Source organism: Emys orbicularis, chromosome 18 (genome assembly GCF_028017835.1).
Source record: "Emys orbicularis isolate rEmyOrb1 chromosome 18, rEmyOrb1.hap1, whole genome shotgun sequence".
Classification (NCBI taxonomy): Eukaryota; Metazoa; Chordata; order Testudines; family Emydidae; genus Emys; species Emys orbicularis.
The window spans coordinates 1,022,577-1,047,662 of NC_088700.1; the positions used below are offsets into that span (position 1 = coordinate 1,022,577).

Sequence of the window (25,086 nt, forward strand, 5' to 3'; positions counted from 1 at the left end):
TTGGAGGTTTTTGACTGCTACTACACACCAAGAAGATGTTTTCAGTGAACTATCCATGATGACTACAAGGTCTCTTTCTTGAGTGTTACCAGCTAATTTAGACCCCATTTCGTTGTGTGGGTAGTTGGGACTATGTTTTCCAATGTGCATTTTACACTTAACATTCAATTTCATCTGCCATTTTGTTAGCCAATCACCCAGTTTTACGAGATCCTTTTGTAACTCTTCACAGTCATCTTTGGATTTAACGATCTTGAATAATTTTGTATCATCTTCAAATTTGTAGTGTGTTTGTGTGGCGGGAAGACTGAGATAGATTCTCCATTGAAACTCAAATCCATCCAATAAAAGCAGAATAAGACACACTGGTGAAAGCCCTAAAATGTGGGTAGTGTTAGATTCTGATTTTTTTGTAAATAACCAATGGTATAGGTTAGCATTTCTAGGATACAAAGGAACCAGGATAAATATTTGAAGTTGGAGCAGACCAAAAATCTCCTAAAGGAACAGAGCTATATAGAAACAAAAGGAGTTACAATCAGGAGCACCAAGTTCTGAGAGTCTTAAAACAGAGTAGACCCTTGAGCTACAAATTATAACTCAGGAAAGGATATATACCTTGATGATGATGACCCCATTCTTCCTCCTCACAACATTTTTCACTCTAATTAAAATGTTTATTTCCAAATAATATCATTATGCAAAAAAAAAAAAAAAAAAAAAAAAAAAAAATCACAATCGCAATAAGATACATTTCTAAAACCTCTACAGTCTCATCAGAACACAGAAAACAAAGTCTGAAAATAAAACTTTTCATTAGGGAACAAAGTGAGAAAGTAATGTACCTCTTTAAACATATACTGGGGTAAAATGTTAAAAGGATAAGGAATATGAAACATTCTACCATACAGTTTTGTGTTCAAGTGAGCACTTCAACTGAGAGATGACTTGGTTGTTGTGTATAAACTAACAGCAAATTAAGAGGACTGAAGGGATTGAATAGTAAAGAGCCAATAAAAGTTATTACATACATTCTATAATGAATTCATTCCCTAATGGGAAGCCACTATAATTTAAAAGAAAACTGGAGTATCGTACTAATCTTCCTTAGTATAAACAATAAGCCTGCCCATAGAATTTTGCATTGTCTGGGAGTCGAGCCAAAGGCGTCTATTAGAAATTTTTATAGACCTTTTGTTTCATTGTATTGTAGCATTGAGATGGAATGCAAAAATATCATGAACCAAAGCATCTACTGAGTGGTGGTGAGAGCAGAACTTTTATGCTGAAACAGAAACATTTTACAAGACAATGCAGAATTAATGCATATAGATTTGTGTTTCTCATCATATATGAAATATCACATGATGGAGATGTGATTTGGGCAATGAGATACAAAGACATCCTTCTCTCATATTATGATCAGCTAAGGTGATTTATAAATCAAGATTCCTTCAGTAGGCTTATGAAATGAGGATTTCATCACAGTCCAATTCCCAGTAGGCAGTTATCCACAATACACACTCTAACACTTAGGATTCTTATTCACAGTCTCAGCAGAAGGGCGAGTTCCATAAGCATGGAAACGGCACTCCTCTTATGAGTCCTAGTGGTGGTCTTTCAAGAGCTGTGGTGGCATATTGGTTGGGGGCATGGGAGAGAAGCTTGGACTGCCCTTACTAGTGCTGTAAGTCTTCCAAAGATAATTACAAAACTTCATTAATCAAGCATATTTCCAAAATTTGCAAAGGTTCCATTTATTTCCTCAGCTTCCACTATCTTTATTTCTGCAGTAACAAGGAAGATTTTCAGTCCAAGAGGAAAGATGTGAATTTTCTTTATAAATCAAATTTTATTTGAAAATCTGGCAAAGTAAATTGAAATGTCTACAGTAACTAAAATATATGATATTATATGATTTCATGTGATATGATAATAGGATACCAGATATGAAGAGCAAAGGAGGAAACAGTGGCCAGCAGACTTAACAATAATAGTAAGTTTTTAAAACATATTAGGAACAAAAAAAATCCTGACAATGGAGACCTGAGAGAAGGTTTGGAATTTGTGGGGGAGCATGGGCTGTTATAGCAAGGATAAGGGAGAGACAAGACAGAACTGGGGGAGAGGGGGAATCAAATCAGTATCTTAGATGTCTGTATACTAATGCAAGAAGTATGGGGAATAAGCAGGAAGAACTCAAAATGCTAGTAAATAAACAGAACTATGACACAGTTGGCATCACAGATTGGTGGGATAATGCACATGACTGGAATATTGGTATAGAAGGGTACACAGCTTGCTCAGGAAGGACAGGCAGGGGAAAAGGGGAGGTGGTGTTGCCTTATATATTAAAAATGTATACTATTGGACTGAGGTTGAGATGGGAATAGTAGACAGACTAGCTGAAAGACTCTGGGTAAAGATAAAAGGGGCAAAAAACAAGGGTGATGTCATGGTAGGGGTCTACTACAAACCACCTAACCAGGAAGAACAGGTGGATGAGGCTTTTTTTAAGCAACTAACAAAATCATCAAAAGCACAGGACTTGGTGGTAATGGGGGACTTCAACTACCCACACATCTGTTGGGAAAATAACATAGCAAGTTCTTGGAATGTACTGGAGGCCATTCAATGCTGCCTCCTTCCCAGGCCCAGCAGCTCCATGACTGACCTGCCCAGAGGGCCCCCCATACACACACCAAGATGTGCCCAGGATGGAAAAAATTGAGTTTCAAAGAGACATTATTAAGGGCACAAGAGCAAACTATCCCACTGTGTAGGAAAGCTAGGAAGTATGACAAGAGACTACCATGGCTTAACCAGGAGATCTTCAATGATCTGAAACTCAAGAAAGAGTCCTACAACAAGTGGGAACTAGGTCAAATTACAAAGGATGAATATAAACAAACACCACAAGTATGTAGGGACAAAATTAGAAAGGCCAAGGCACAAAACAAGATCAAACTAGCTGGAGACATAAAGGGTAACAAGAAAACATTCTACAAATACATTAGAAGCAAGAGGAAGACCAAAGATAAGGGAGGCCCATTACTCAATGAGGGGGGAAAAACAATAACAGGAAATGTGCTTCATGACTTTTGTTTCGGTTTTCACCAAGAAGGTTGGTGGTGATAGGACGTCTAACATAGTGAATGTCAGTGAATATGAGGTAGGATCAAAAGAGGCTAAAATAGGGAAAGAACAAGTTAAAAATTACTTAGACAAATTAGATGTCTTCAAGTCACCAGGGCCTGATGAAATGCATCCTAGAATACTCAAGAAGCTGATGGAGGAGATATCTGAGCCATTAGCCAATTATGTTTGAAGAGTCATGGAAGAAGGGAGAGAATCCAGAAAAGGGAAAAGGGCAAATATAGTGCCAATCTATAAAAAGGGAAATAAGGACAACCCAGGTAATTACAGACCAGTCATCTTAACTTCTGTACCCAGAAAGATAATGGAGCAAATAAGAAAGCAATCAATTTGCAAACATTTAGAAGATAATAAGGTGATAAGTAACAGTCAGCATGGATTTGTCAAGAACAAATCATGTCAAACCAACCTGATAGCTTTCTTTGACAGGGTAACAAGCCTTGTGGATAGGGGGGAAGCAGTAGATGTTTTATATCTTGACTTTAGTAAAGCTTTTGATACTGTCTCGCATGACCTTCTCATAAACAAACTAGGGAAATGCAACCTAGATGGAGCTACTATAAGGTGGATGCATAACTGGTTGGAAAACCGTTCCCAGAGAGTAGTTAACAGTGGTTCACAGTCATGCTGGAAGGGCATAACGAGTGGGATCCCACAGGGATCAGTTCGGGGTCCGGTTCTCTTCAATATCTTCATCAATGATTTAGATAATGGCATAGAGAGTACACTTATAAAGTTTGTGGATGATACCAAACTGGGAGGGGTTGCAAGAGATTTGGAGGATAGGATTATAATTCAAAATGATCTGGATAAACTGGAGAAATGGTCTGAAGTAAATATGATGAAATTCAATAAGGACAAATGCAAAGTACTCCACTTAGGAAGGAACAATCAGTTGCACACACACAAAAAAGGAAAATGACTGCCTAGGAAGGAGTACTGAGGAAAGGGATCTGGGGGTCAGTGGACCACAAGCTAAATATGAGTCAACAATGTAACACTGTTGCAAAAAAACGCAAACATAATTCTGGGATGTATTAGCAAGAGTGTTGTACGCAAGACACGAGAAGTAATTCTTCCACTCTACTCCGGGCTGATTAGGCCTCAACTGGAGTACTGTGTCCAGTTCTGGGTGCCACATTTCAGGAAAGATGTGGACAAACTGGAGAAAGTCCAGAGTCTAGAAAACATGACCTATTAGGGAAGATTGAAAAAATTGGGTTTGTTTAGTCTGGAGAAGAGAAGACCGAGGGGGAACATGATAACAGCTTTCAAGTACATAAAAGGTTGTAACAAGGAGGAGGGAGAAAAATTGTTCTTCTTAACCTGAGGACAGAACAAAAAGCAATGGGCTTAAATTGCAGAAAGGGAGATTTAGGTTGGACATTAGGAAAAACTTCTTAACTGTCAGGGTGTTTAAGCACTGGAATAAATAGCTTATGGAGGTTGTGGAATCTCCATCATTGGACAAACACCTGTCAGAGGTGGTCTAGATAATACTTAGTCCTGCCATGAGTGCAGGGGATCAGACTAGATGACCTCTCGAGGTCCCTTAGGCCTGGTCCACACTAACCCCCCACTTCGGACTAAGGTACGCAAATTCAGCTACGTTAATAACGTAGGTGAATTCGAAGTACCTTAGTCCGAACTTACCGCGGGTCCAGACGCGGCAGGCAGGCTCCCCCGTCGATGCCGCGTACTCCTCTCGCTGAGCTGGAGTACCGGCGTCGACGGCGAGCACTTCCGGGATCGATTTATCGCGTCTAGAGAAGACGCGATAAATCGATCCCAGAAGATTGATCGCTTACATCCGGACCAGGAAGTAAGTATAGACGTACCCTTTCAGTCCTATGATTCTACAATTCTATGGTATTAGTCCATTAATGGATAGAAATGGTAGTATTATCAATAATAATGCAGAAGAGGCAGAAATGTTCAATAAAATATTTCTGTTCTGTATTTGGGAAAAACAGACGATGCAGCCTCATCAGCTGGTGATGATACTACTTTTTCTATTGCACTAATGTTTCTGGATAAAAGCCACTAAATTTAAACATTTTCAAATCAGCAGGTCCCAATAACTTGCATCCAACAGTTTTAAAAGTGCTGGCTGAGGAGCCAGTTTTTATCTAGAACTGAGGGACAGTCTCAAAAGTGGGGGACTGTCTGCTTGATCTACTTTATGCCAGAGGGTATGCTGGAAAACTGTTAAAAGGCAATATGTAACTTGTATTAGAAAAGGGAATTTATCTAATGTAGAACTGTAAAGCCTGATATTACATCTTCATGTTTTTTCCTATGTAACTTGTATGTGTTCGCTTTCCCTTGCTACTCCATCTTTGAATCTGTGATTTTTTTTGTGTTTTTGTAAATAAACAGTTTGTTTACTTTTACCCCAAGCAGTCTCTGTTGTGCAAACTGTGTGGAGTGTATGTGCCAAAGTGAACTGGTAAGTGGAGGCAGGTTTCATATCTTCGAGGGTGATGAATCCAAGAGGGGAAAAGTCTGAGTGTCTAGTAGTTGAGAACTTGGTTTAGATAGATTCGGGAAGACTCAAGATTGGAAGGGCTCTGGGGTCAACCCTGCAAGGAGTAGGTAGGCTGGTGGAAGCCAGGGTCAGACCTTTATGCTTGTGGGCTGGCTACCGTTGTTAGAGCTCTGAGCCATAGCTGCATACCATGAAGGCACCCAAAGTTACAGGGCAGGTGGTGACAGAACCCCTTACTGGTCTGGGTGATCCCCAAAACATCACAGTAAGTCATGTGTGTATAAGATGGAACTAGAGGGGAGGTGTCTTGTCATAAAGATTTTCAGCACCAGAAACAGTTTGGATTATAGCATATGTTGTGTACACACACACACACACACACACACACTGAACTGAAGGGAAAGTATCGAAATGCCTAAAGTATGGAAATGTTTTGGTCTATTAACCTGGACTTTGACAAAAATTGCTTGAAAGACTTTTTAAAAGAACAAAGTCCTGCTTGATATCTTGATAGAACTGCTTACCTAAGAAAGTTTTTTATTATTAAATTATTATTTGTACTGCAATAATATGTAGAGGCCCCAACCAGGAATAAGGACCCTATCATGCTAGATGCTGTACAGGCACAAAAAACAAGTCATTGCCTCAAAGAGCTCACAGTCTAGGTTATTACAAGGCACAACAGATGAATGAGACAAACAAATCGGGGAAAGGAAATAACAGTAAAGCAAACAAGTTAAGCTTATGCTTTAGTTAAACGTGTAACTCAATGGTTTGTACTAAATGCCATAAAACAATATAGAATTCTCATTCATAAACAGATGGTTTCAAGTTGACGCCAAATTAGACTAATTTCATAACACATACACAAAATCACTTCTAAAGGTAAATTACCTTCCTTCCTTCCGCCAGCTCTAACTCAGCAATCCAGTGATATTTAGACAACAAAGCACAGGATTATTATACACCATAACAGAAGGGAGAAGATTTGAAATAAAGACAAGTTAACTTACAGCCCAAGTTTTCGTCAGCCTGAAAATAGGTGCGCTTTGCAATGCTGATACCACAGCCATGAGGGAATGTAGGTTGTTCAGTTCTAGAAGTTTCTGAAACAACACCAAAGGAAAAATTAATTAACCTTTTCTCATAGCTGTTTAGAGCCATCACACTGAATACAACCAAACTAGAGCAAGGGGTACTAAATGATGTCTAATTTGGGAAAATCTATTAATCTGGGTGAAATTTTACACTTTAAAAATGTTGCAGATATTCCAGGCTTGCCTTGAACTCATTGCAAAGTGAAAGCTCACTTAGATGTACCTCCTATGTTCACGAAACTAATTTGGGTTTTGCAAGGTTCTCTCTTTGGGAGTGGAAAAGATTAAATAATTTTTAAGGGTAACTCTGGTATTATTGTTGAAAACAAGTTCTAACAATAGGATACTATGGTTCTGGAAACATATATGTTTAATTGGGCCAAAAGATTCAACTTTGGCCTCCAATGGTTACCGAAGATGTAGAATGAAGGTGTCAAGAATTAATAAAGTGACTTTTTGTTAAAAAATGTTGTCATCTCTTTTTAAAAAGACAATACTCCCCACGCCCTTCCCAACATGTTTAAAAATCCAGCCTGTGGTCACAATCATTCCCAGCAGACTCCAAAATAACTGAGAACATCTGAACATAACACTGGCCATACTGGGTTAGACCAATGGTCCATCTAGCCCAGTATCCTATCTTCTGACAGTGGCCAGTGCCAGAAACTTCAGAGGGTATGAACAGAACAGGGCAATTATCCAGTGATCCACCCCTATCATCCAGTCCCAGTTTCTGGCAGTCAGAGGTTTAGGGACACCCAGAGCATGGAGTTGCATCCTCAACCATCTTGTCTAATAGCCATTGATGGACCTATCCTCCATGAACTTATCTAATTCTGTTTGAACCCAGTTATAATTTTGGCCTTCACAACATCCCCTGGCAACGAGTCCCACAGTTTGACTATGTGTTGAATGAAGGAGCAGAAGCAACACTGTGTTATATAAAAAAAGGTTTCCTACAACACAGTGCCTGCAGCAAAGAAAAATGGGAAATACCTTCACATAACTCATTTGTAAAAAGATTTTAAGAGGCTGTACATTCATTCTTACTTCCAGTATTAGCTGTGGATAACAGTACTAGGGTTACCATTCGTCCAGATTCTCCCAGACATGTCCGGCTTTTTTGAGTTAAAAATAGCGTCCGGGGGGAATTTGTAAATGTCCGGATTTCCCCCCCATGCAGAGCGCGCACGGCTGACAGGGCAGCCGGCTGGATCGTGCCACTCGCACGGGGCTCTGGCAGCCAGAGCCCCTCCTCCGCTTCCCGCTCCTCTCCCCTGCAACTTGAGATCACTCCCCTCCTCTCTCTCTCTCCCTCCCTCCCCCTCCCTGCATTCGCAGATCGCTGGACGCTCGCAACGGGCCTCCGGCAGTGTGGAGCTCCTCCCCCTGCTCCCCCCCCCCCCGCTGCCCAGCGTGCCGCTCAGCAGCACTCTGTTCTGAGCGGCACGATAAGGGGCCCAGGGGGTCGGAGAAAGGGCAGGGAGGTTCTGGAGGGGGCAGTCAAGAGACAGGGAGCAGGGTTGGATGGGTCGGGAGTTCGGGGGGGGGGTTGTCTGGGGGTGTGGATAAGGTTTTGGGCAGTCAGGGTACAGGTAGGGAGTAGGGTCCTAGGGGGGCAGTTAGGGTGGGGGGGGTCTCAGGAGGGGGCAGTTAGGGGACAAGGAACAGGAAGGCTTAGGTAGGGGGTGAGGTTCTGGAGGGCAGTTAGGAGCAGGGGTCCCAGGAGGGGGCAGTCAGGGGACAAGGGGGGGTGTTGGGAGTTCTGGGGGCGGGGCTGTCAGGGGGCAGGGGTAGGGAGAGAGATCGAAGCAGTCAGGGGACAGGGAGCAAAGGGGTTTAGATGGGTCGGGAGTTCGGGGGTGGGGCTGTCGGGGGTGGGGAGTGGTTGGATGGGGCGCGGGAGTCCCTGGTGTCTGTCTGGGGGTGGGGGTGTGGATAAGGGTTGGGGCAGTCAGGGGACAGGTAGGGGGTAGGGTCCTAGGGGGCCAGTTAGGATGGGGAGAGGGTCTCAGGAGGGGGCAGTCAGGAGACAGGTAGGGGGGAGGGTCTTAGGGGGGCAGTTAGGGTGGGGGGGTCTCAGGAGGGGGCAGTTAGGGGACAAGGAACAGGGAGGCTTAAGTAGGGGGTGAGGTTCTGGAGGGCAGTTAGGAGCAGGGGTCCCAGGAGGGGGCAGTCAGGGGACAAGGGGGGGAGGTTGGGAGTTCTGGGGGCGGGGCTGTCAGGGGGCAGGGGTAGGGAGAGGGATCGGAGCAGTCAGGGGACAGGGAGCAGAGGGGTTTAGATGGGTCGGGAGTTCTGGGGGGGGGGCTGTCGGGGGTGGAGAGTGGTTGGATGGGGCGTGGGAGTCCCTGGTGTCTGTCTGGGGGTGGGGGGGGTGGATAAGGGTTGGGGCAGTCAGGGGACAGGTATGGGGTAGGATCCTAGGGGGCCAGTTAGGATGGGGGGAGGGTCTCAGGAGGGGGCAGTCAGGGGACAAGGAGCAGGGAGGCTTAGGTAGGGGGTGGAGTCCTGGGGGGCAGTTGTCCCAGGAGGGGGCAGTCAGGGGACAAGGAGTGAGGGGGAGGGTTGGGGATTCTGAGGGGGGCAGGAAGTGGGAGGGAGTGGAAGGGGCAGGGGCGGGGCTCCTCCCGTCCTCTTTTTTGATTGTTGAAATATGGTAACCCTAAACAGTACTTAAGGTGTTAAAAAACTAAGTAATAGCCATTTGTTTCTCAGGTCAGGTATGAGAAATAATTATTTTACATACAACTCCTAATATATATGGGTAGTGCACTAAAATGATATTACAGCAGCCAGGCCATCATCAAAGAATTACAAAAATGCAGGGAGGGAAACAAAAGGGGAGAGGGGGATGGGAAAGGACACTGTTGCTCCTCCCCGCTAGACTGGAACGGGGGGAGGGGGGAGGGAGAGGGGCACCAACAGAGAAGGACACAGGAAACCAAGGGACACAAACTCCAGTACAAGATAGTAGAACTGGGTTCTCCAGCTGCACTGGGGAGGAAAGAAACTAAACTAACATGAGGGGGGTGCAAAGCAGTGAGGGAGACAAATAAAAAGGGGAAGGGAATCACAAGCACTAGAGAAAAAGGTGCAGGCAAACAGGGCCAAATGGGAGGAAAGAAGGGAGGGGTGGGGTACACAATAGGAGTTGTGGGAGGAAAGTGCACTACTGGAGAGCTGGGTGGTGCAGATGCTGACAAGCACCAGGAAGGAAAATCCTACAGGTACAGAGGCCAAGGGCAGGAGAAACCCTACCCAACAGGGTGAACAGCCCTTCCTGGCCCTGGAGGTCTGAGGGAAGAGACCTCGCCGGAGGGGAGAGACTGAACTGGGGGCCTGGTTTGTTGCCACAACGCCTGTAGGGGCTACCAGAGACTAAGAGGCTTCCCACCCCCTCCCCCATGAGGGAGGCCAGGAGGAACCCTGCTCAGGCAAGGCATGGACAGCAAGCCCAGGGGTGTGGGGAAACTCTGAGGTAGAGAGGAATACCCTGGCCCACCGCTAAGTGGAAGCACGAAACCCACCGAGGTAAAGAAGGAGCTCTGTCACACAGACAAAAATCATAATGCTTCTGTCTGAAAACCAAAATGCTTCATTTCTGAAATGCTACCAGTGTGCCTCTGGGAAGTTGTAACACATATGCCTAGTCATAGGGTGCTCCACTCACTGCTGTGCTGGTCCCTCTCCTGGTCACTCTGGGGATTAGTTCTCAAGGCCGACACCCCTATCCGTGGCTTGCATGCTGTCACTCTGACTCTAGTCTGCAGCTCCACTTGCTCCAGGACTTGCAGCATCCTCTTCCTGACTTAGGTCTCCAGCTAGGTCACTCAGTGTTCCCCCTTCTGAGGTTCAGTCCTAGGCAGTCTGCACAAGTACTACTTCCTCACTGGCTGGTAGGGGAACACAGGCCCGCCCTCTTGTCCAGGTTCCAGTCCAGAGACCCTCATCTGAGCAATTCTGAGTTTCCTCTTTCTGTCCTCACTGCTCCTCCCCTGGACTGATTTCTACGACACCTGGTTCCACTTCTCTCTCTGGGTGTACCAGCTCCATGAACCCTCCTCCTTCTTCCCAGGGAGTGACTGCTGCCTGCTTTCCTGCAGCCTTTCCCAGCTGCCTCCAAACACTCCTCCCTTTTCCCAGGGAGGGACTGGCCTTTCTCAGCAGCCCAGTCTGTAGCCTGCTATCTGATTTTATAGGCCCTGCATGTTTCTGCACGGGTGAGCCTCTTTCCAACCATCTGCCTCCAGCCTAAAGCAGCCTAATTAGCTGACTGGACCCACCTGGCCCAACGCTCTTGCAGGCCTAGTGTGGGGAGCTCACCCCACCACATGCCTAATGCTCCAATTGTCCTCTGTGACCTGAATCCCTAGTAGGACTACATCTTCCCATGATGCACAGCTCCCCTCACCAAGGGCTTTGTCTACATGGGAAGTCATGGCACAGAAAGCCAGGATATGAATCTAGAGCACACCTGCTTGCCACCCAGTTGAGTCCATGTGGACACTGCTACAGTGCAGCGCAAGTCCTGGAGCATGGCTTGGCTTATTACTAGTTGAAAGTGTATTAAGCCAAACTGCACTCCAGAACTTTCAAATGTGCAGTAACAGTATCCACACAGCACATTACTGAGCAGCAAGCTGGTGCTTTGCAGATTCACATCTGGATTATTGCGCAGTAATCTGCATGTAGACAAGTCCCAAAAGATGACATTGTGGTGCATCACAAAAATTGTAGTCTAACTGGTGAGCCCTACCTAGAGCAGAGAATGGGAGGATCAGGCCTCAGAACTCCAGCTTCATTAGGCTCTATGACAGCGTGTCAAAATAGAAATATTCTGGTTTTTAGCCAAAATATTTTGGCTTTCAATTTTTTGCCAATAATTCTAAATTTTCTGTGGAAAAGGTTGATGAAAACAATTTTTTGGTGAAAATTTTCTGTGGGGAAAGGTTTTTTTTTCTCCCAACCAGCTCTAGTGCTAGCAACAAAAAGTTGTTTTGGTAATTATGTTGCCCATGGCTCCAATGCAGCTCAACAACATAATAGCAGCAAGATGAATCACCTTTAAACTTGTAAAAATGCTAAACTAGAATATTTATAGCAGAAGCCAGTTAAAAAGTTCACTGTCCATTGCACCTAGCTATGTACGAGCAGATCAGCCTGTGGTGGTCACATTGTGTGTCACAATGACCAAGCACTTAGTGGGATAGCAGGAGCTGTGCTATAAAGAATTTTATTCTTCAGTGGTCTAAAGAAACAGTTGATATGAGGAGTGGATAAACAGACCAAAAAAAATATTTTGAAGAATAATAATAATAAAAATGCACACTTACCTTAGCTATTTTCACAAAATGGCTCAATATTTCTGCCCTTATTTTTAAGGTCTGTGCTGTTAAAATTTCTCGTACAACCCAGAAACTGACCTATAAAGAAACATATACATCTGGATTTAATGCAAAAAACCCCACCTTTATTATATTAAACATCTATAAACTGTCTTGATTCTCTAAAGAAAATGCAGGTTAGGAGCAGGAAAGATATGAATCTTGTAAGAAAGACGGGGTATTAAACAAACCTTAGTAAGCAACTGCTGAACCGATTACCCATACCACCTTTCTTTAATTTCAATGACTTAACTAAACAAAAAGACTTGAGAGATTAATTTAGATTTATAAAGTTTAATTAAATATCCTTAACAGCCACAACTGATAGGACAGGATATAAGACAACAAAAACAGTAGTGGACTAGGATTTGTCTAACAAACTAGAAAACTGGTCAATATAATCATTCAGATTTTCAGAATCAAATCACACAACCACTACAGAAAATAACACCTATATTGAATCACTATCTAGGAAAGGTGACTTTATTTAGATTTTTGATTATGAGTCCCTCCGAACAGGAACTCACTTGTGCCAACCGATTTTATCAACCCTGCTGTTGGTAACACAACAGAGGAGAAAGAAAAAACAGAAGCAAAATGTAAAACAAAAACTCCCCTCCAATACAAAGTTAAAGTGCAAGACAATTTGGTTAATTAAATATATGCCAGTTCACCCTGGTCTCCTAGGGTTTCTTATTTGAATATTACTGCTTGACAGTAAGGGCTTCTCTTCACGCAACAGTTAGCTGAAGTTAGTAAAGTTGCTCCAATTAAGTTAGCCTAGCTCCAATGAGAGCAGGGTGAGAGCAACAAGATTAGGAAATAACCACCTACACAGAGTGATTTGTTTAGTAGCATAGACTGATTGGATATGCAGTTGATGAGTTTAATTCGAGCTGCTGCATCCCTACAGCATTACAGCAACACTCCAACAATTAAATCGCCACCCCCTCCAGCCTTGCAGACTGAAAGACCAGTGATCTAGCCACTAGGTCGCCCAGCCACATAAGACCCTATCACAGATTATAATCAAGTCATCCCTTAATCCTCTCTTTGTTAAATTAAACAGATTAAGCTTCTTGTGTTTATCGCTATGTAGAGAGTGAACAATGCTCCTACTCCTACATGGTTTAGCATACTGGTGCAGCAAGGTAGGAATATGAGGAAACTGCTGCTGCCTGTGCTCACCTATTCTGGATAAACAGAGGTCATCAATCTCTATGATTGTCAGCCTAGCAGCTTTCCACAAGAATTACATTTATTAAAATTTATAAAATTTAGGGGAAAGATGAAAGATTATCCATGTAAATTTAAGAGCCATAGATACTTATGAAGGGTAGCTACTAGAACAGTCTAGTGGGAGAATGTTTTCATTTGGGATGAGCCCTTGCCTCACAGCTGAGAAGAGGCAGGAAGCAGACTCGTATACCCAAAATGGCAGCTAATTTTTGACTGAGCCACAGAATTTAGCTAGCATCAAGACTTGCATATTTTCTTTATGCACCCAAGGGATTTCCTCTGCCATATTTGAAACATACACTAAAACATGTGGTTGACTATCCCCTCATCTAGATGCGTGTGCACAATGACAAACTGCACAACTACTTCTGAGTGCACTCTAAGCACAATTTGAAGGTTATTGTTACTCGGAATGCTCCTAAAATTAGCATATACATGATTTGCTAGGTAGGATTTTTCCTTTTTAAATTACAAGAGTGTTATAAGGATAAGCTATGCTTTGTATTGCAACTTGAGTGGAAAAATTTTAACTCGTTCATTTCTTATTATTAGATACTAGGTGAATACATGCACGTGTCTACATAATAGACTCAAACAAAACAGTGTTCGCAAACTAACTGTGTTTTTGTGTTTAGTTAGGGTTACATCAGAACCCCAGAAAATCTCAGGCTCTGGAAGAAACCTTGTTGTTTGAGAGCAGGTTGTTGAACTGGAATATAATCAAATACTCTTGATCAGAAAGAAAAATATTCCCTTGACAGTTAGCAATTTGTTTTCACATCTGTTACTAAATAAATAAAATCCCCCATCAAAAAAGAGCAAACAAAATAAACAAACAAGCCCAAACCCAACACCACCAATCCATTCTTCTTCATGTCCATTGAGTATCATGTAATAATACTCATCTTAAAATGACTCTATTTTTATATCCATCCTTTGCAGCATTTAAATGTAGCTCTAATCTGAAAAATTACAAGTCAGTTATAATCAACACATTTGCTACACCCATACTGATCTCCTTTAAAGCCAACAACTATCAAGAAAAAAAATCTAATTCTTTTATGATTACTAATCCATCAAAACACTGTGTTAATAGGATTCAGATGTGGCACATTTATGTATATCAGTGAAATAACAAATTCAATCCTTGTTAAATTCAGGTGGGCAGTGTTAATTCTGTAAATCTAATTAGATTATTTACCTGATTAAACCTCCGTGTGAAGGCAACAATATTAGGGGCGAGGATGTGTTTTTCTTTCTTATTCCATCCACAGCTGGCTAGTTCCTAGAAAATACACCAAAATACTGTTTCACTATTTACATCTTTTTAAAAGAGAGATAAACAGTCTTTAAAAATAAAACAATGTTGAAATATTGTCTTTGAGTTCCAATGTAGGGAAACTAAACTTAACTGAAATACCATTAGAGGGAAGCATGGAAATGGACACATAAGAGTAATATCTACCGTAGACATTTCTAAAACATCAATCACTGCAGTTATAAATCAAGTATCAGAGGGGTAGCCATGTGAGTCTGTATCCACAAAAACAACGAGGAGTCCAGTGGCACCTTAAAGACTAACAGATTTATTTGGGCATAAGCTTTAATGTCTCTTTATGTGCCAGTATATTTATGCTTGTATCTGTAATTTTCACTCCATGCATCTGAAGAAGTGGTTTTTTTACCCACGAAACTTTATGCCCAATAAATCTGTTAGTCTTTAAGGTGCCACCGGACTCCTCGTTGTTTTTTCAGTTATAAAGGCCCTAATTCCATGACAACTACGCTATAAAACTTTGCTCTCTCCTCTATACTTGTGTATTTGCTGTGATACACTTTTCCAAGAGTGGGAAAAACAGATACACACAAGACAAATGGACCTCATCACTGAAGTATGCATCCGAAGAAGTGGGCAGTAGCCCACGAAAGCTTATGCTCTAATAAATTTGTTAGTCTCTAAGGTGCCACAAGTACTCCTGTTCTTTTTGCGGATACAGACTAACACGGCTGCTACTCTGAAACCTGAAGTATCTAAGGCCTCAGTTCTACACTGAGCACTTCACCCTCACAGACTCCAATTCAAATGAGGCTCACGCTGCTCCAGGCCTGGAAGAGCTCAATGCAGGATAGGGGACTAAGAGCTTTACTCACACACTACTATCTTATTCCATGCAAAAGCTTTAGTATTAAGGCAATGTTAAGATTGAAAAAAAAAATCAAACACTTAAGTGTCTGAAAGCAGAGTTAAGTTAGTGCAGACTCAAGGTGTAAAGCTCAGCAACTCTGCAGCCTGTGCTTATAACTTAACTAAGCCTTCTCAATATTATAGCTTGCCAATTAATACAATTTATAATAAAACTAATGATAAATACTACATATAATAAATAACAGTACATTTGTTCTCTAGATTTGGCAAGTGTAAGATGAACAGTTTCATATACTTTTTAATCTCTCCAAATATGGAAGCTGTCTCATCCCCCTAATCATTTTTGTTGCCCTTCTCTGCACTTTTCCAATTGTAGTATAATTTACTAAACATTATATTTAAAACACTTAGTGTGTGAATTAATAGGTTCCATGTAGGCAGATCAGACCTTCATTGTCAAGATAACTGAGCTCCATGCAATTCAGTGTGTGGAACCTTAAAAATAGGATCACTCTTGGCTGTGGATGTATTTATGTTGAAAAGCCCATGATGCATTTTGTAGGAGTAAAGTTTGCCCAAGTTACGGTTAAAAAAGGAAATGCCCTCCTCCCTGTATCTTGTGCACTTTTTGGCTATGGCCTTTCTTCCCAGAGGCAGCTGAAGTTCCTTAATACTCTCTCTGTGTAATTAAGTGCTTAATGATAAAGGTCCAACATAAAAGTATGATAGTATTTTAGCACATGCTACACAGAGAATGAGAAGGGCGGCTTTTTTGGGATATCTCTGCAGACAATGTCCTAGCCTAATGATAGTGAATAGTAATGACTGGTACCTAGTTAGAAAGTATTATTGTAAATTCTATTTAATGGAGATGAAGTTAAAACTAAGTAGTTAAATAGTTATTAGCCAACTGTTCAATTGATGTAAAATTTTAAGTTCTAGTCTTTACTATATTTTCTGGCTACTTGCAAGACTTTGGTCAAGAGTGGCTAACTTCCGATGGTTCAAACTCAGGATTATCAATCACAAGGCAATTTTAAATGAGGAGTTGTTTCAAACTGGTATGATCTATGAGTTGAGACCATTTCAACTCTGATCCAACTCCGTCTCTTTAAATGTTCATAACTTTAAAATTGCTGAACTGTTTTATTCAAATTTGGCTTGTTTTGTAGATCTCATGAGATCTGAACCTGTATGGCCATTCTTATCTCTTAAATAATTCTAACCTTTCACTCAGCCGATACACACAAGCAGCACCCAACTGTTGCCAGGGGGCTGTGTGGTCGGTAGTAGAACTAGGATTCCAGGGGTGATGTTTTTTCTTTCTGCTCCTCCAAACAGCACAGGACACCTAATAATATTTATGCAGCTAAGATAAGGGAAGAGAACACCCAGAGAACCACTTACAAGATAACAATGAACAAGATAAGTTGGGAAAACAGGTAAAGAATTGGTGAACATGGACAGTGTGTGGACAGAGCATGCTGTACAGAGATTGGTTCCTACAAAGTAACCAAGCCAACCCTAAAATGTGTAATACACATCTAATTGCATTTACTGTACAGTGTAACTGTATATAAAGGGAGAGGGTTTCTGTGTAACTTGGATATACAATGTACCCTGAATCCACACCCTGCATTTAAGTCTGATCAACTCAGTGTAGCATTGCTGTATGCCAGCAAAAGATACCTGAGTGATAAAGAGTTGATGTGGGCCTAAGGGGCCAATTAGGGTACCAGGTTGCACCTAGAGGGAGAACCAGGCTTAAATGAACAAGAGGCTCAGCTGGGCTCAAGTAGGATGGATTATAAAGCCAGGAAGTTTGCAGCAGAAGGGGCCTGCAGGAGAGAGTCTGCAGTCACTCCAGGGAGCAGAGGGGGGGTGAAAACCCAGGAGGGAGAGAAAGCCCCAGGCTTCTAGCCCTAGAAGAAGGGTAAATCCCAGAGAAGTTGTGGGGAAAGGAAGCCTGAAAGTACTAAGTAAGAAGCAGCCCAGGGAAACAGCAGTAAGTGGTAGGACTGCACTGACCTTGGTTGCTTGTTATAGGTCCCTGGGCTGGAACCCAGTTCAGAGGGCAGGCCTGGTTCCCCTACCAGCCACTGGGAAGTGGCACAAAAGTATTGGAGACACCAACCAGACAGCTTAGCAAGTTTGTTCCCTAAGCCTGGGAGTGGCCCCCAAGAAAGCGCTGTCTCCTGCACAGATGAGCTTTACCCTTGCAGTAGACAATTCTACTGTGTCAAAGTGAAAATGTCAACTGTGGTCTTTGTGCCAGAGCTTCAGCTAACCTTTTAAGTATCCCAGGCCCTGACCACTAAATGCCTTGAAGACGAGAATAGCAAAGTTGAATATGATATGATGTTGTATGGGAAGTGTGACAGGATGTACCTGGCCTTTACGGTTCTCTACAGGAGGGCCCACATTCCTACTACACCCCGCCTCAGGAAAGGAGCAGCGAAAGTGAGTCCTCCAGGCCTGCTTAGAGAGGACTCACAGAAGCAGCCAATGAGAGCCCAGCAGGTTCAGATAAAAGGAGCTGCAGACTCAAGCAGGTCAGTTCCTGGCTGGGACCAGAGGGGCAATTAAGGGGCTTTCTGTCCAAAGCCTGAGAACTACAACCCTGTGGTAAGGAGTGAAGATAAAGAGGCAAGGCAGGAAGAGCTCCAGGGAAGTAGAAGCAACGAATCGAAGAGAATGGTACGCGGCCACTGGCCAATAGTAAAATTGTGTAAGAAGGGAACAAGGCTCATTTTGAAGCTCGAGCAAAGGGCTAAATTTAAAAGGCCCAGAGCTGGGGCTGAAGACCCTGGTGAGGGCAGGCAGACAGTCTTTTTTGGACTCTTTGCTACCCCAAAAGCAGTTAATTTTGAATGTGTGATGAGGCCAGAGGGCCAAGCCACTGAAGACCTTCCAAACTAAGTTGACAACCTACAGAAGACTCCAGGAGCGGGGAAAAGGACTGCAGTATCACACCCAGTCATTAAGTGGTGCTCAAGAGGTATCACCCCATTACAGAGAGCCAATGTCAGAAGCAGAGGACAAGTTTGATGTGTTTGCTGTAACTTGTATTGCTGGGGACGCATACTATTGTATTTTGTATTTGATACGATTTCCTGAGGGCTGATAATTTCATGCTCTGCAAACAAGGTAATATATCTAGGAAAGAATGAAGGTCATTCACATAGGATTGGACTAACTTGGAAAGCAGTGACTGAGAAAAGGAATTAGAGGTCAGAGTGGATAAAAAACTCAACTTGAACTCCCAGTGCAATGGGCCAGCTAACTGAACAAATGATCCTTATTTGTATAAAAAAGGGAAATATCAAGTAGGAGTAGGGAGGTTTTATTACTGTATAACTGTAAATTGCACCGTATATAGCTTAGTAGATCTCCTCATTTAGTTTTTATTCACAAATTGGAAGAGGAAAAACAAGCTTTCCTGGCTTTTTCAACTCCCAATTGGTTTCTTAACTTTGAATGAACAAGTCATTGAGCTGAACTAGTTGAATAAACTGAAATGAAGGAAACATTCTCTCTACCTGCAAAAGGTTGTCAAAGGCTGGGTTAGTCTCTAAACAAATTCTGGTTCCAGTGCTTAGCCAGTGACTTCCATCAGTTCAATGGTTTAACTTTCTTTAAAACTTTGGCAACAAAAATGTACCGCTTATTTTAAAAAAATTAAATGAATTTGTTATAGAAAGTTTAGGCCTGTAATGTAGCTTGTCATAATTTAAAATTACATTTTAAATAAAAATGCATTTAATTTAAATTAAAATCTGATTTAAATAAAAAACAAATTGTTTTTATTTACTCTGTTTCTGCAATAACTTTGTTACTCCACTGACTAGAACAAATCAAAAGATGGATTGCAACTATTTTCTGGACTTCTGAAAATGTCCAGTAAACTGTTTGTTCTAGCTTCCTTTTTTGTCTTGAAATTACATGTAATAAAAATATAGACAAGCATGATAGGGCAGTCTACAGTTAAGGTAGCAAAACACTTAATATTAAAACTGCAACTCTTTCACATGCTCACAACCTTGCAAAATTCAATCACAAAATTCAAAGTTTTAAACGTTTAGTCTTCACTTGAATTTTTTGCAAAATCTCATTGGCCACTTCTGTGATTTTGGTAAGTGACCCCCTCACTCACTTTTTTCCCAAGAAAACTGTATTTTTTCTTGCTTTGTTCACTTAGGAGCAGTACACAAAATCATCTACAACAAAAAAAACCCTGAATATTGGAACCATTATGAAGCCCTATACCATCAAAACCTAGGCAAGAGCTAATAATGGAAAAGAACAAAAATCCATCCCAATTTCACTGTGGTTTCTACCTATATCATTTTTGCTGTAGTACACAAAACACCTAAAATGGATTTTATGTGCATGGTTGAGAGGGGGGTTGCTTGGATGTGGCTCTGATACTGCACTGGAGTTTTAATATATTGCCTACGCAGTTGCATAGAGCTGCGGATTGGCCACATTATACTCTGGTGAGCAGCTGAAACACTTCGGACCTTAACCTCAAGCTCCACAAAGGGGGGTGTACTAGCCATCCTCTTGGTTTCCCTTCTACACCCCAAGGAGCTCTAAGTGTCACAATAGTGCTTTAAGTTAAATACAGAGGACAGTTCAGACAACTCTTACTAATTTTTTTTAATGAGATGTACAAACATTTAATAGTTATGCATTGAAAGAAATTAGACTATAATTACATGTTCAGATTTGCAAAGAAAAAATGTTTCTATTTTCAAGTGGTTGTTTTATGCAGTTCCAAATACCTTAGACAGCTTGACTCTCCAGTTACAGGTTCAAGTTACCACATAAACAGCATTTATATTCAGATGTAACAATAGGGGAATATTATATAGATAGATAGATAGATAGATATAGAAAATGAGTTATCCAGAACTCTAGCTGTCAATCACTCCTGTTTTTACAGCCACACAATGTCAAACAAAATGTTGTGCAAGTTTCCAAATGAGAGTTATGCATTTCAGAGGCATGCAGGCCAAAAGGGAGAGAAAAATCAGCCACAGACTTTTGCCTCCAAAAAGCATTTTACACACATTGACAAACTGAACTGTCTACAGAAATGCAGGCCCACGTATTGCTGTGTGAGAACCAGGAAAAGCACTTTTAGGGCTTGTCTATTCTACCCGCCGGATCGGCGGGCAGTGATCAATCCAGTGGGGGTCGATTTATTGTGTCTAGTCTAGACGCAATAAATCAACCACCAAGCGCTCTCCTATTGACTCCGGTACTCAACCAGAACGAGAAGCGCAAGCAGAGTCGACGGGAGAGCATCAGCTGTCGACTCACCGCAGTGAAGACACCACAGTGGGTAGATCTAAGTACGTCGACTTCAGCTACGTTATTCACATAGCTGAAGTTGCGTAACTTATATCAATTCCCCCCCCGCCGCCGCCGCCGCCAGTGTAGACCAGGCCTTAGTCTCCACCTGCACTTCACATCACAAGCTTCCAGCATGCAAGTCTTCTGCTGATAACAGTGCCAATTCACACCTGTCAAGACACAAAGTTCTCCCTGTGATGAGCAGATGTCTGGTTTAAGAACGTGGAAACTATATGCTCATGTGGAAAAATCTTAGAAGCTCTTTTACTGGAGATAGCAGAACTCACATTTACCAGAATAAGAGAAAAATTTATCAGACTCTTAATATTAAATAGTAAGCTTATTACTTCAAAAGCAGTGAAGAAACAGCTAGTGAGTAACAAAGGAAAACCCTGTGTATGGAAAATGAATTTAATTTGAACTATATAGAAAAGTAGATTTTAAGCATAAGTAATTTAGCATTTCCTTGCTAGCTGAATTTTTTGTATAATTCTTAACTACATTCCATTTCTATATAGAAGTATGAAGGATGATATTAGAAAGATGAAGACTACTTCCTCATTAGGTATAAAAACAACAAGGAGTCCGGTGGCACCTTAAAGACTAACAGATTTATTTGGGCATAAGCTTTCGTGGGTAAAAAAACCTCACTTCTTCAGACGCATGGAGTGAAAATTACAGATGCAGGCATTATATAATGACACATGAAGAAAAGGGAGTTACCTCACAAGTGGCGAACCAGTGTTGACAGGGCCAATTCGATCAGGGTGGATGTAGTCCACTCCCAATAATAGATGAGGAGGTGTCAATTCCAGGAGAGGCAAAGCTGCTTTTGTAATGAGCCAGCCACTCCCAGTCCCTATTCAAGCCCAAATTAATGGTGTTAAATTTGCAAATGAATTTTAGTTCTGCTGTTTCTCTTTGAAGTCTGTTTCTGAAGTTTTTTTGTTCAAGAATAGTTACTTTTAAATCTGTTATAGAATGTCACAAACATGTGATAAGCTCTCACAACAGCCATGAGTAATGTCTTCTACTACCTCCGGTTGAGTAGAAAACTCTGTCCTATACTGGCAGATGAAGACTTGCCCTCAGTTATTCATGCCAATCACCTCTTGGTTAGACTACAGCAATGTGATATACCAGGGCATGAAACCTTCAGCACTTAGGAAACTCCGACCAGTACAAAAAACTGTAGAGAGTCTCCTCAGCAACACAGGCTACCGTGAACACATCACACCTGTCTGTCCTCCATTCCCTACGCTGGCTTCCCATAGAACTTTGAATCAAGTTCAATTGATCTTCAAAACATTCAGTGGCCTGGACCAGGATACCTAAAAGACCATTTAAAGCTCTGGGACAAAGGAACTCTGGCACAATAGAACTCTCAACAAGAGTAAAGCTTGTTTTGGGGGGGGGGGGGGGGGAGAGAAAGACCGAATCTTCTCTGGAGGTGGTCTGAGACTGTGGAATTAATCCCCCCAGCAACTAAGAGCTCTCAGAAACATCACCATATTTTGCTCCAAGTGGAAGGTACATTTCCTTGACCTTGCCTTCTCTAATATAAACACAAGGCAACAGGTACATTTAACCAAAAAACCCACCACTACCAAAACAAGACACTCCATTTGCTTCTCTCTCTGGGAGAGGATGAGAAGATGCGCAGTCATGTTGTTTAATGTACTATGGTGATGAATGCAGTACAAAAACCTATATAGAATAGAACCAGAGTAGGGGCAGGGTGAGTTCATATCTTTGCTGCTGCTGTTGTTTGGCTGGAGAACTTTTCTAGAAGGCTAGATTCACATGGCAGCAGTACATCTGAAAAAGCAAGAAATAAAAGGAGTGACAGCAGCAGATCTAGACACTGATTCAAGAAAAGCATCCCTATTCAAGGCAACACTTAAGTATATGCTTAAATTTAAGAATGTGCTTAAGTGTTGTCCTGAATAGGTATAGATTTCAGCATATGCTTAAGTGATCTTTCTGAACAGGGCCCCAAATCTGTATGTCTGGGAGGATTTTGCTGTGTGTTTGAATGAGTTTGATTCTCTTCATTATACAAATGATCCCAGCCCAAGATCTATGCAGGGAAAATGTACATTGTTATGGCATAATGGAGGGGAGTTTCATATGCTTTGCTAAAATCTTGGCAGACACGAAGTATGATCTGAAGTGATTTTTATTTTTTTGTTCAGCCCTTCTTGAAGTATGGATAAGCAGAAATCAAGCTGCTGAAAAAGTGCAGTAGAAAGCACCACAAAAACAGCAGTTCCCAACATTTGCAAAAGAAGGAAAATACAATTAAATATATTCATATTAATTTTTTCATACAAAACTTTAAAGTCTCCACAAGACCAGTTTTCATATTCTAATATACTGGAGCACAAACATACACAATTTGCAATAAAAACCTCGTGATTATCAATTACCTCTGTATTTCATCATGACCAAGAGTAATGGACTTTAGCCATTAAAAATATATACTAAATTATCCATCAGACTAAGAATATTTTCCTATTATTTACACTGAATTAAAAACTTTTCTTTTTCAGTTGCATTTTGATCTTAGACAGCTTTAGTCTCTGGATAAACAGTACCTGGATATTTTGAATCTTTGCCAAGTGTCTGATAAATTCCAGCCATTGTTTGTACAGTGGAACATATTACATCACGAATACGATATTTGCTTTTCCATTCTGATGACAACTACAGCTGTAGTTATTGACACAAATCCCCACAAGCAGGTCTATTGGAGAGGTCTTTCTCTATTTAATGATTTTTCAGGGGTAGCATGTGAACTTCTGTTTCAAATGCCAATGCCTACCCTATTTTCCTAGAGAAGCTGAAATGGTATTTCAACTACATGCACGATTAATGCATTCTGTGTGACAAGATCACACTAAACAGGTTACAATGTAAGAAATGTATGAACAAAAGGGTCGAACTAAGGGCTTGTCTATATGAACACTAATTTCACAGAAAACGGGGGTGTAAACCTACCCTGCACTAGCCTGCTCTGCACTAACTGTCCACATGAACCTTGCCGCCATGTGCTAAAAGTTCTGTAGTGTGCTTTAATCTACTTCTATTTCAAAGTGGGACAAATCAAACCATATTATGAAATATTTTGTGCACAGTTTGTAAAAAGTAGATTTGCACCCCAGCTTGCCCTGAAGTAAGTGTTCATATAAACAAGCCCTAAGTGAGTGGATGATGCTTCTCCTTTGGCTGACTGATTTAGGTCCCAGTTAAGGAAGCATCCATATTCAGGACAGCACCTAAACATGTGCTTGTCTCATTGATGTCAATAGGACTTACACACATGCTTAAGTGATTTGCTGAATTGTGGCCTTAAAGGGGAATCTACCATTGCAGTAAAAGGAGCAGAATTTCTGTCCCTACACAAAATACCTACACACCATAGTAACTGAATTATATGCACTCATATTCTCCCTCACATTTCTATCTTTGTTTTATTTTATCTTTTTTCTTGAAGGGGTTTATAGTGTACACCTCGAGTTTAGGATTATAAAATAGATTTAGATTCAAGGACTTTAGCAAAAGAGAAAATAGCCTTTACAGTTAGAATTAAGCCATATTTTTTTGCATAAACTGTTTATAGGGCACTCAGCTGGGATGTGGGAGATCAGGGTTCAATTCCTCCTTCTGCCTGATGTGGAGCAGGGATCTCAACTTGGGTCTCCCACAATGCAGGAGAGTGCCCTACCACTGAGTTAAAGGTTATAAGGAAGGCATGACTGCCACCCACCCACTTTCCTTCTCCAACTCCACCTTTGCCTCTGGCAGTTTTGTGAATCTAGCCCCTTATTTCCTTTGTTTTTATTTTAAAAATGCCCAGACACAAAATGGCATTTAGCATCTCATATTTATTTTTGGAGCTTTTTAAAAATTACCTACTCAACCATTCAACTACAGGAAAGCAAAAAGTTGCAGAGAATGGCCTTTTTTTAGATCTACTATTTAGAAGATTTTTTAAAATTAATTTGTCAAGTGATAAGAATAACAGCTGTCACCATTTAAAAAAAACAACAGCAACACTTGCCAGCAGTGAACACAGCAATACCCAAAGTTTGCAGTCTTTCCCATTCTCAGAATAAGAAATAACTGTGGTAATGGTTGCCAAATATTGACTTTTTAATTGGGTGAAATAAATTTGCTATTTGAGTGGAAGGAAAAAACTGTTTTAGTAAAAAC

General features: G+C 41.5%; 1 protein-coding gene across 1 annotated transcript in view; it reads right to left on the minus strand.

Moving 5' to 3' along the window:
• Positions 1–25,086, minus strand: part of RALGPS1 (Ral GEF with PH domain and SH3 binding motif 1) — a 381,204-nt gene that overhangs the window by 269,292 nt on the left and 86,826 nt on the right. Inside the window, exons 8-10 of the mRNA XM_065418741.1 lie at positions 14,569–14,652; positions 12,078–12,167; positions 6,658–6,750 (exon numbers count right to left, since the gene is read on the minus strand). Coding sequence (XP_065274813.1) covers positions 6,658–6,750; positions 12,078–12,167; positions 14,569–14,652 — 267 coding nt within the window. The remainder of the gene's footprint in view (positions 1–6,657; positions 6,751–12,077; positions 12,168–14,568; positions 14,653–25,086) is intronic.